At 36.1% G+C, this 13,341-nt stretch overlaps 1 protein-coding gene across 2 annotated transcripts in view; it reads right to left on the bottom strand.

Moving 5' to 3' along the window:
* Positions 1 to 256: 256 nt before the first annotated feature.
* Positions 257 to 13,341, bottom strand: part of Homer1 (homer scaffold protein 1) — a 139,375-nt gene continuing 126,290 nt past the window's right edge. For both annotated transcript variants that reach the window (XM_008853331.3, XM_008853332.3), the window contains one exon: positions 257 to 3,178. In XM_008853331.3, coding sequence (XP_008851553.1) covers positions 2,990 to 3,178 — 189 coding nt within the window. In that variant the 3' untranslated portion in view covers positions 257 to 2,989. The remainder of the gene's footprint in view (positions 3,179 to 13,341) is intronic.

Below are 13,341 nucleotides of genomic sequence, written 5' to 3'. Positions count from 1 at the left end.
AGAGAGAGAGAGAGAGAGAGAGAGAGAGAGAGAGAGAGAGAGGAGGAATGAGGAGAGAAGAATAAAAACTAATTTTTCAGGCAGGGAAATACTTATAAAACCTTTTATGTCAAAGTTAGGATTTTAATACATCACACACTAATGAAAAAATCCAGTAGCACCTGTGGATTTCAGTAAATGCCACCATCACTTAAACGCTTAAGTATTTGTGAAGGACTCAAGAGAGAAAGATGAAGTACATTCTCCAGAGAACAAATGTATTTCAAAATAAAAACTGTATTTTTTTTCCAATTTTTGCTTTTGTACAAGAATTCATAGTTATAATAACTTACACACACTGGGATTGATCTCTGCTCTCCGCCTCCGTGTCACTGTAAGTCCACATGTTCAGGCTACAGTCCCCAACATTATGTTCTGATCAATATATTACCACAGTTTGATCTAAATATAGATACATTATGTAATATTTATCTCTGGGAAAAATCAAATTTTAATATGCAAATGTTTATTTATATAATACAGAAATGGAAAAAACTACAGTAGGCACACAACCTAATTATGACTTATAGATGATTTCTAGATACTCTCCTACTGTAAATGAATGTTTAAAATAGTCTCAATAAGAAGGTTTTATTTATATGTGCACTTGTGTCCACCTTATCCCATATACTGTACATGTCTAGTGACAATCTGGGAATTTAAAGGTGCAGCCCTCAAGGAATTGTTAAGTTTCTAAAAAAGAAATAATTAGACTCTATTGGACACGGAAAACACTCACAAAATTTCCAATTTTAAATTTCACAGCAGTAGGAAAATATTAAAAATAATTTTCTGTATATACATATAGGTATATGTATATATTGAATTACACATATGTCTCACATTATCAATACAATTCAAGTGGAGACATTTTGGTGAGTTATTTTCCCATTAAATGATCACTATGCCAAAATTTAAAAATATTTTATTACATCATTAAAATAATTCGCTTACCATTTCAACAGCTTACACCATTTTTAATTTTTTTAAAGATTTTTTTAAAACTCTTCGTAACTAAATTCCCTGATCCCTAGTGTTAGTCTTTTATTTAAATTAAAACCTGGTATTCTTCGCTATTCAGAAACTCATAGATTAAATCATATCTATTTCAAAATTCTATCCATCAAATACATTTTATTACCTGATTTATCATCTTGGCTCTCAGCATGTGTATCTAAATTATTCTCTCTATAGTAAATAGGAAAGGAAAATATCCTAAAATAGATGGAGGTGACTGACATGATGTCATAGCACATACAATACATGATGATTAAGTGTGTGTCTGATACAAACTTTTCAGAGACACCTCACTGTAGAAACTAACTTTAGAAACAAACCATTTATTTTTCACTCTAATATAAATTAATATGTATGTATTTACGTACATACACATAAATATAAAACAAAACTATCTAGTGTTGAGAAGCTGTTTATGAATGAAAAAATTGGTTAATTTGCTTAATTTTTTACTTAACAATTCAGTCATTTGGGGCACAAACAAACAAAAAAAATCAGTGCATTCACTGACTCCAGGGAGCCAGGTACTCAAGCATACACTAAAAAGAACCCTCCTCAACATCACAGGCATTGTACAGCAAGAATATATGTACTCTGATGCAAGTCCTACTCCATAAGCAGACCAGACAGCACTTGGCTTACTTTTAAAATAGCTTTGTAAAAGAAATATATCATATAAAGAAATGCATGTTAGCTAAAAGTCTTTTAAAATTACATCAAAACAACATTAAAACTTGCTCACCGAGAAGAGCCTGTTGAATGTATTTCCTGTTTTGAAATGTCTTAGTTAACAGTTCAGAATATTGCCTTGTGAAGTTTCAACAAAGATATGGTTGATGTGAAGACCCAGACAGAGTACACCACTCTATCTCCATCTGCCACAATCACACAATTTAGATACAGTCCTCTGATTGGCTGTTAAATGTAAATGGATCCCCTTGAAAATAGCTATACACCATAAAATGATCTATAATAAACAGTTCCCCAATAACCATTAGTTTTCATAAATTGAAATGCATTGATCATTCAGAAAAGATTTCTTGCCAAATATATAAATAAATATAACTGCATATTTTCTGTAAATATACTTAACATTGCTAGACTAGACCGTCAAGGACGGACTGCTGTATTTCAGTTCTGTGTGTCAAATTTATTAGAAATTTAAAAAGAAAAATTTCTGAGGGACTCAGCTGCCTTTGTTAGTTGGCTTTAAAATGTATAATAAATTGGGAGACAATATCTTCTCATAAATACATGGAATCAATATGGAAAAGTAAACTATACATCAGACAAGATTAGAGAATACCAGGTGTGTACCAGAGTAGTCACCAGAGTGAAAAATCTTCCAGCACAAAAAAGGGAAGAACTCTATACACCCAGTTATAGTGATTTCAATTAAAGATGTAGCTTTCTCTCACTCCTGGCAAGAATTAATTGGTAATGGCCCTGCTTCTCAGCAGCGCAGAAATATCCTGAGAAATTATTCAGATTACAACAAAAGATAGGGCTTTCATTACTAAATTTCTGCACAAAACATAGCTGTAAATATCATAAATAAATTAATTTAAAAAGCAGATAATTTTCACTGTGCTAAACAGAAAAAGGAGAAGGGAACCAGACATTGTTAATTCTCCCACTGGCTAATATCAGGAAAAAAAAGACTGCATTAAATGTCTATTTATAACCTTCTAGTTAACTATGGCCAATATACATGGAGGTAATTTGTAGTTCAAGTTTTTCATCTCTTTTTTTTCCCCAACTAGCTACAGGCTGAATTCTAAAATTTATACTGAAATATACAATTCCAATTTTCAAAACTCCTCCTTCTGGAGGAGTGATAGTCAAAATTTTTGTGCAATCTTGGTACAGAGCCCAAATAGTCCTATGAAGACAGTGTATCTTTTAATCAACTGGCACTGAAATTTCACCTTCCTTAGCTACATTCTAGTAGCTTGGCTAAATTATCTCGTAATTCTGTTAGTTCAAATATTTTTCCATCCAGAATTTCTAAGAGTGTCTTCAGGTTATTGCGAAAAGCTTCTTGTTCATTCTGACTCTTCTCCAGACGTTGCTCTAAGTCAGTCAGCTGTCCCTCCAGGTCTTTGTTCCGAATTTCAACTTCCTTCAGAAACAAAAGTATAATACACACACATGTGAATTCATTGTTTAGAGAACAATGCAATTTGCTGCTATTCTTAGTATCTTATAATAAGTGACAATCAGGATGGGCCTCTGAAGCGCAATTTGATATAATTTAAGGAGATTTCAGATTCAGCTATCTCTGAAAACCACAATTTGTATGGACTGGCTCAGCTATGAATCCTTTGCCCACCCAACAAACTGTTACTGACTCACTGATTCATCCCAGGCAATGCTTTAGGCAGTTTACAGAAGGGCAGGTAAATAACCATCCTCAGGACTGTTCACATTTTTCACTGTAACACTTTCATTTCTGTTCATATATAACTATGAGCAACCTCAGGTGAAATCAGGGAGAGAAAGGGAGAAATGAAGTCCTCCTTACTGGTATCTCTGAAGAAGGATTTAGGGGGGAAAAAAAGCAACACTCTACAAATGAGTTCCTCTGATACTGATACTGATCCCTGTATATATCATAGGAATGAATACATATTTATTCAACTCTAAAACCTGTAGTGAATATATACAGTAACTGCATGCAGTTTAAAGCTGAGAATTCTATTATGCTGAAAACTCAGGAAATAGAAAATTGACAAAAAGGAAACAAAAATTCATGGCAACAGAAAAAAGTTTGAATTTTTTGGTATAAACTTTAGCATTCTAAGAATTATCCAGGAGTTGTTACGGCTTTTAACAATGTTTCTAAGTATGACAGATATTATATAATGAAGTGAGTCCAAAAAACAAAATGACACGAGTAATGATTTAATTTCAGTTAAAAAAATCAAATTTAAACACTGGCAGAACACCAGCAATGTACTTTAAGTCAACTATTCAGATAAGCAGTGAGTTAAAAGTTACACATCCCTTCTAGAAAGTTCATTTATATGTCTTAGAGAAATTGACTGACACAAATCATATTGAAGTATGTAAGTTATATGGGCAAACAAAAACATTTTGATAGTAATTAGACATGAATCAGTCAAAGAAAACAAGATACTTCAAATGTTAGTACATCATTTAAATGTAAATCTTTAAAGAAATTTTCAAGTCCAATAAAAACAATACGATTTTTAAAATTGTACTATAGAAAGATCATCTGGTAAATGTTAAGTCAAAGGAGCAGAATATGAAGCAGCTCACTGTAACTAAACTCCTGCATGTATGAGCATATACTGGGAACACACAATCAGCAAACAGGAATGAGTTCTGGTGTTCAGATTATGAATACTTTTTTTTTTTTATAGTTTATTCAAAACCTGTTTGGAGGGCTGCTGAGATGTTGGCCCAGCAGTTAAAGGCATTTGCTACCAAGACTCACAATCTGAGTTCAATACCTGGAACCCAAGTGGTGGAGAGGGCAGATTCCTCAAAGTTGTCCTCTGACCTTCACACATGTGCTGTGGCAAACACACGCAAACACATGTGTTCATGCACATACACATAATAAATAAATGTAATACAAACTGAAGTTTTGAGAAAAACAGAGAAAGTGAATTGAATACATCTGAGGAGGTAACAGATGAGTTCAACTTTGAACACAATCACATACTTTAATAGAGATAAAATGAACAAGGCCCAATGAGTTGCAGAATCTGGGAAAATTTAGGAAGTGAATAAAACAGGATCATTTACAAATAGTTTAAGGATCCAATCTAATTTCAAAATAATTGCTATTCGATGTTAATCATGCATGTTTCTAGTCTTTCTTTAAAAATCTGAAATTAGTAAAAGATTTATGAGTTCAGAAGCTAAATCCATGGAGCCTGTAAACTATTGGGAGGAACACATCCTGTGATCAAATGTAAAAATTCCACTCATGACTTCACAGCATGCTCTCCTTCACTGAAACAATACACTTAAGGATAGACTGTTTCCAATGATATAAAAATAGACCAAATGTCATTCACCAGCATGCCCACTTCATCAGCCACAGCCCAGTTTGCCCTCTAAAGAAATCAAAGGCTTCCCTGTTTTCTTTGCCAACCAATGAAGCATCCAAACATTTTTAGTGGAACAATATAAAATACAAATTCCTTTAGTTATTAAAATTTCGTTATACTCTCTAGAATGAATGTCCTACTCGAAGCATTGTCTTTGCAAAAATTTTACTAGCTAGGTAACAAAAGGGATCTACCACAATGCAGATGGCACGAGTCTATTTTTAGGTGGGGAAAATATGTTCCTAGGGCAAGAATAGACAACCTAGTGAACAGGGGCCAACTAGATATAGCTGAAGTCATGGCCAATGGCATTTCCTGGTTTGGCAGACTCTCCATTCCTTTATTTCTTCCCTTTCCTTCTCTCTCCAAACTCAGTCTTCTACTATCAGCTCTGCCTATTAATTTCTTTCTTCTTTACTGATATAAGGGTACAGGAGAGGCACCAGTGACACAATGCAGATACAAAAAAGTACTACATAGGCCAGGAGGCAAAGGTAGGTAGATCTCTGAGATCAAGGTCAGCTTGGTGTGTATAACAAGTTTTAGTCCAGCTGGGGCTACAGAGAGACCCTGTCTCAAACAAAGCAAAACAAAACCACTCAAAGTACAAAATTCTACCAGGCAAAAGGTCGTGTTCATTATATGGGTTAAATATTAAAGACTCAAACATTAGAGAGATTAAAAGAAAATCACATAATTATAACCACTACCCATAGGACCAGATCTGATAAATTTTCTCTAAATTTAAATCCTGTATCATTGAATCTAAAGAAAAGCCACACAAAAAACTGTCTCATTGATGCCTATGTCACAGCTAATATTCTTATAAGATATATTAATGGTTTAAATTATTAGACTGTTAACCTTTACACCTAAAAGAACTTAAATGTTCATCAAGAAGCACCAAGAACTCAGCTCTGCACAGAAAAAAAATGGGTGAAAAACATGTATGCATTTTGTTTTTGTGACCAGGTCTCCCTGTAGTCCCAGCTGTCCTGGAACTCCCTATGTAGACCAGGCTGGCCTTGATCTCACAGGATCCACCTGCCTCTGCCTCCTGAATGCTAAAATTAAAGGCATGTGCCACCACGCCCAGCCATGTATGCATTTTGAAGAAGTGTTACTCAATAGTTACTGGACATCTTCTATTAGTAGGCATTAGGAATATAACAATCAAACTAAAATGGTCCCTGCTTTAACAGAGCATGCATTCTAGAAGGAAGATACTGGCAATAAAGAAATAAAAGATTCTGGATAGACAAGGTAGTAGAGACTACACACACTGACATCTGCCAATCATCCTGCCCAAACTACATAAACATATAGTAAGAATAAAGTTGTGAAAATTTATGCCTTCCACATTCTAGGAGAGAGAGAGGATATCACAAGTGTCAAATTATTTGCAGTTGGAGAATGTAACTAACAATTTCTCAAGCTATTATTTCAAGCCCTTCCAGAAGAATCATGAGATTGTGTAGCACATGAAAGGCTGAAGAGAAGACTAAACTATGATACCCTATGAAAGAGAGACTTCTATGAAAGCCAAACACTGAAAGCAATGTCTTGGTAGAGTAGAGCAGATTGTAAATAAGGGAGTAAACAGTGCATGTGAAACTTGAAGAGGCGTCTCGGCAAGGCAAGACACTCAGAAAGAGGGTAAAAAGCAAGGAATCTTTAGGAAGAGCAAAGGGCAAAAAAAGAGAAAAAAAGTTAAGATCCTGCTATACAAAAGAATTACAATAGTGAAACGCTCACAACCAGTCTCCCATCGTCTCCTCAATAGAGGGTGTTTTGAACGACAACTTTATAAATCACCCCAAACTGCCATTCTGTACAAAGTACAAAGTACAAAGTTGTAACCTTCATTTACAAAATTATCATAAAAATAGAAAATACTCAAAAACAATTCAGTAAACAATTTTCCAAACTAACTAGGAAGCAGAAAAACTCAATATTGCACTCTGAATTAAAGTTTTCATACAAGTACTAAAAAGGGAGCTTGAATTAGGTATTTAAAACTAAGAATACAAATGGGGGGAAAAAAACTGAAAAATGGGAGCACTGGTTAAACTGGTGAGAGAAACAGAAGAAAACAGCAAAACAAAATCAGAAATGAACAATGAACTACAAAGTGATCAATGAAAAACAGTTATTACTAAAACTTATACATTCAGTTATTATTTCTTATTTCAAAATTTTTCAAGAGAATGAAAGCAAGGTAAACTAGGGAAAACTGAAAGAGACTGAAATAGAAAACAAGACAATTCCATTACAAGTAATTAGAGTTGCTGCAGAAGAAAAAACAACACAGTTAAGAACAAATATTTACTTTTAAAAAGTATTTCTTCTTTCTTATTTTTAATGTGTACAAGTATATTGCTTGCATGTAGGAAGGTGGACCCATGTGGTACAGTACAGGTGTTAGCTACCATGTGGGTGCTGGGAACTGAACCCAGGTCCTCTGCAAGAGCAGTCAATATGCTTAACTGATGAGCCATCTCTCCAGTCCTCAAATATTTAATTTAATAATTTTGTTTTGGTCTTTTTGAGATAGGGTCTCCCTATAGCTCCAGCTGGCCTGAACTCACTATGTAGACCAGGCTGGTCTTGAACTCACAGATATCCACCTGCCTCTGCCTCCAGAGTGTTGGGGATTAAAGGTGTGTGCCACCACACCCAGCAATATTTAATTTTAACATGAAATATTTTACTATTTAAAAAAAACTGGCATTGAGGCTATCTAGAGCAATTTGGGTAAGTGCTCTTTCTACTACTGAGGTGATATCCCTAGCCCAAAGAAAACTTGTAAATAAAGGACAATATGGATGTCATCTTCTTCTTCCTCCTCCTCCTATTATTATTACTATTATTTTATTAGAGACATGGTCTCACTTGTAGCTCTCATTGGCCTGGAACTTGCTACATAGACCAGGCTGCCCTCACACTCACAGAGAGCCACTTGCTTCTGTCTCCCAAGAGCTGAGATTAAAGACATGTGTCACCATTTCCAGCTAGATGTACAAATTAAAATGTCCCACTAATACTTGAGAAATTTTTTTTTTTTTTGGTCTTTTTGAGACAGGGTCCCCCTGTAGCCCCAGCTGTCCTGGAACTCACTATGTAGACCAGGCTGGCCTTGAGCTCACAGAGATCCGCCTGCCTCCGCCTCCCGAGTGCTGGGATTAAAGGGGGCTCCACCACGCTGGAGAAAAAATGACTTTCAACAATCACTTCTGAGAACTATCCCAGCAAATCTAACTTTATTTAAAAATAAAATAAAAACCATCAGAGCATGTAAGCAAACCTAGTTCAAAATTTATTAAGGCAATCGAATCAGAACTGGAATTAGACTTCTCAAAAATAAGACACAAAAGCTGGAGAGATGGCTCAGTAGTTAAGAACACTGGCTGCTCTTGCAGAGGATCTAGGTTTGATTCTCAGCACCCACATGGCAGCTAACAACTGTCAGTAGCTCCAGTTCCAGGAATTCAATTCCTTCTTCTGACCTTCACTGACACTGCATGACATGGTGCACTTACATACATGAAGGCAATACACTCATACACCTAAAATTTAAACAAAAACAAAAACAAAAAAAAGCTGGGCATGGTGGCATATGCCTTTAATCCCAGCACTCAGAAGGCAGAGGCAGGTGGATCTCTGTGAATTCAAGGCCAGCCTGGCCTACATAGTAAGTTCCAGGCCAGCTGGGACTACAGGGAGACCCTGTGCCAAAAAGACCAAAAAATAAATAAATAAATAAATAAATAAATTATTTTTTAAAGATATAAAATAAAGCCATAACAGAATGTCATTTTCAAACTCAAGGAAAAGGAAGAGCAAAGATTTTATATCTTACCAAGCTATGACCCAAGTACCCACTCAGTGGCTTGAACATACAAGAACTCAGGACACAGGTATTCATAAATGCTTCTGGGAGCACCCACAAGAGGAACCTTTCTAAAAACAAGACACAATTATGGAAACTTCATAAAAAGGACAGATGGTGAGTGCTGTGCTTTGAATCTGTCCATCCAAAAACCAGGTGCCAAAACTTCATGGCCAATATGATGGTAGCTGAGTATTAGAAATGTTTGATAGACAAATGTAATTTCTTATTATATGCTCAATATGGTTCCTTATATTTACAGACAAGTATGCCAGTTACCATTCATCAAAGAAGATTTTTTTTGCAATAGACAGAGATTATTACAGAGTTCCACAACTGGTCACACACAAAGATTAAGTGACTGTGAAATGCCCAACCCTAAGTTGGATGGAACAATGGAACCTCCACACCTAAGGCTCACGGAACACAGTGGAACAAGGGGTAGAGAGAATACTAATGCATCTCTCAACTCTCATCAGCAAAACTTCCTTATGCAACAGAGGGCAACGAATAACTGTATTACACATGCAGCTTTTCTCTAAGTCTAAAATTATTTCAAATTAAGAAGTTGGAAAAATCGAATCAAATAAGATCACTTCAAAACACTGGTAAACACAGATGGAAAATAAAACTTGGTAACAGTACAAAGAACATGGGAATGGTGCAAGGGACCTAAGGGATAGTGCTTAAGTTGGCAAGTCAGAGAAACATCTGTGTAAATGCCTGACTACAAGCCAGCCATGTGAAGACCTGTGAGTTTAAATTTCCAGGCAAGGACTGCTCATGTACTCTTACGGTAAAAGCACAAAATGGGGCCCTCAAGATGTATAATGATGATAGGGACAGGTGAGATGGCTCAGCAGATAAAGTGTTTGCTGTACAAGCCTAACCTGAGTTTGATCTTCTGAACTCACATAGGGTGAAAGGAGGAAACAGACTTCACAAAGTTGTTTTCTAACATGAGTACCCCCACACACATGCACACTTCATAAACATAAACACAACGTTTAAAACATGTAAGGAGATGCCAGGCATGATGGTGCATGCCTTTAACCCAACACTTGGGAGGCAGAGGCAAGCAGATCTCTGTGAGTTTGAGGCCAGCCTGGTCTACATAGTGAGTTCCAGGCCACCTGGGGCTATGGGGAGACGCTGTCTCAAAAGAAAATAAAAAAGTAAAGAGTTATAGCTGGGTGTGGTGGTGCATGTCTTTAATCCGAACACTGGGGAGGCAGAGGCAGGTGGATCTCTTTGAGTTCAAGGCCAGCCTGATCTACATAGCAAGTTACAGGTCAGCTGGTGCTACAGGGAAACCCTGTCTCAAAAAGACCAAAAAGGAAAAAAAAAGTTATAAAGACGATAAATGGCCATAAATATACAGAAAAATGTTCAGTTTTACTTATAATGAAAAAATTGTAACTTAAAGTGTGTGTGTGGGGGGGGAGTGAGCTAGGGCTAGGAATGGAGATGAGCATGTACAATGTATAAAGACTTGAGTTCAATTCCCAGTACCACTAGATAGATGGATGGATGAATGACCAGATGGATGGATGGATCAAAGTGAGCTACTCCCCTTTATTTCCTATGAGCAAAGACCAATCTCCAGTGGATGCCCTGCTTTCCAGATAACAGTTCTTATCATAAGACATTTTAAAACACTAGCATCATGCAATGTTTTTTTAAAGTTCATCTTCAAGAAATCACCAGAGACTAAACATTTATGTAAATATTTATTATTAATAACATAAACTTCCATTCAAATAGGGATACTGGGAGAAAAGCATGTAAAGACATCTTTATATAAGCAAGCACTGGGAAAAGGAACACTACATACTTTGCCATAAGTTGAAGAGATTAGAATTTTTAAAATTTTATTATTTTTATTTTATGTGTGTGAGCATATTGTCTGCATGTGTGTAAGTGCACCTGTGTTGTGCAATGCCCACAGAGGTCAAAAGAAGGCATCAGATTTCCCCTGCAACTAACTGGAGTTATGGATGGTTGTTAGCCGCCATGTGGGTGCTGGGAATTGAACCTGGGTCCTCTGTAAGAGTAGCCAGTGCTCTTAACTGCTGATCCATCTCTCCAGTCCTGAACTTAAAGTTTTTTATTTTACTTTGCTAGGTATATATTTTTATAAGCTTTTAACAATGAACATCTGTTACACTGGTATTTAGAAATAACCAAATATTAAAAATTTAAAATTAAAACAAATCATAATATTCCTGTTTTTGTTTTTTGCAACAGGGTCTCCCTGTCACCCCAACTGGTCTGGAACTCACTATGTAGACTAGGCTGACCTTGATGTCACAGAGATCCTTTTGAGTGCTGGATTAAAGATGTGTGGTACAACCCCCCCATCACAATTTTTATCATAATTACAAATTTCCTATTCATACACACACTTCCAATTAATCTAACTCTATACATTACAATTTGAGGAATTCTTTCACCATCCTAGGAACCGAATGATCCTAGTTTTCGAGACTGAACTTGTAAATAGAGATTCAAGGGTAATGGGACTTTTGATAAATAGGAGATATTCCGGGAAGGTTGCTTTTGCTGATAGTATTTGATATTTAGTGAAAAAAATTCTTAATGATCCATACCTACAATTTCAGGCGCCAGCTGTAAAACTAAATTACTGCTTAAATGATGATGAAATACATTCAGATATATCAACATAGAAGTTTGATATGCAAGAGGAGTTGGTAATGAATCCTGAAAATTCTTCCTTCTTTTTATCTGACTCCCACAAACTTTGTAGCTAGTGTCTTAATTAAACTTGTTAACACCTTCTGGACTACTGTCTTCTCTTTGAAAACAGGATACTCAACCTGCCACGGTGAGAATTAGAGGAAACATGTGCATGTACATAGTATACACCAGAGTCACAGAAAGTACTCAAAACCAAAAATGAGCAAGAGAAAAAGCAGGCTGAATATTCTCACTCCGCTTTCCTCCAGCTCCAATTATATGCTTCATACTCTAGTTCTCCACCAGGTACCTCAGCCTCAGCACTCCTGACACTCTTGGTCAGAAAGTCCATCCACTATTTAGCAGGGTCCCCAGCTTTGACTACTAGATACTCTCTAGCAGTACTCTCTAGTAGTGAAAATATAAAATGTCTCCACATATTAGTAAATGTTCACTGGGATGCAAAAATACCCGTTGAGAACCACTACATAGAAAATTAAAATGTAGAAACAGCACTTAGTTGAACAAAGCAAAACAAGCAATCCTCATCTCCCAGACTACTGAAAGCCAGTGGCAGGAGAGGTGGGGGCACATTTCATTTCAGGTAAGAAAACTGCTTTCTTTATGAAGAGTCACTACTGTCACAGAGTTTGGTAGTCAGGGACATATGTGTTGAGAGTTTGATTATCTCCATTCAAATACAGTTAGCTAAGAATTTTCTAAGTCCCCAGGTTCTTTTGTATTTTGCTGTTATATAATAAGAAAATATGAATAAAGTGCCTAGCAAAGTGCCTGTACATGGCAAGTTTGGAATAAATGTTGCTCTTATAATCATGCCCTCCTTTCATTCCTTAGCTTTCAGGTTCCCCTATGCCTTAAACTGAATTCTTCACTTTTGCATACATTTGTACTTACTTGAAAATGGTTCTAACCCTCTTCTGATGCAGGTAGTTTGTGCTCGCAAAAGGAGCTGGTAATGAATCCTGAAAATTCTTCCCTCTTTTTATCTGACTCCCACAAACACAGGATGAATGCATGCAAACTAGAATCAGGAAGTATAGTACCTATACAGAAAAAAGTGAGTGCCAAGGTGCAGGGGCATGGGGCCGGGGTTGGACCTGGAGAGATGACCCAGCTGCTAAGAGCCCTGGCTGATCTTGCAGAGGACCAAGGTTTGGTTTCCAGCACCCACATGGTGGCTAACATCCCATAACTCCAGTCCCAGGGAACTCCAATGCCCTCTTCTAACTCCACAGGCACTGCATGACACAGGTGAACTTACACACATTCAGGCAATACACTCATACACATAAAAAATAAAAATAAATAAAAAATAATTTAAAAAGAGAAAATAAGCAAAATTAAGATTTAAAAAAGGAAAAAGGAACTTTTGTTCTTTTAGTGAACAACAAAAGCTAGAATTCAGACAGTTCAGTATACAGAACATGAGCAGAGTTCCTAAACTAAATAAAACACATTTGAGATTTTTTTCCCCCTTAAATTCAGGGTATTTTTAATGATAAAAGCAAAAATTTTCCAAATTAACTTACTAACAATAATTTATAAATGACTACCAATGATTACAGACAACCTAAATGAAGTTATCAAGCAACCTTT

This window comes from Nannospalax galili, unplaced genomic scaffold, assembly GCF_000622305.1.
Source record: "Nannospalax galili isolate Female #2095 unplaced genomic scaffold, S.galili_v1.0 scaffold45, whole genome shotgun sequence".
NCBI lineage: Eukaryota > Metazoa > Chordata > Mammalia > Rodentia > Spalacidae > Nannospalax > Nannospalax galili.
This window is presented reverse-complemented; position numbering and strand designations above follow the sequence as displayed.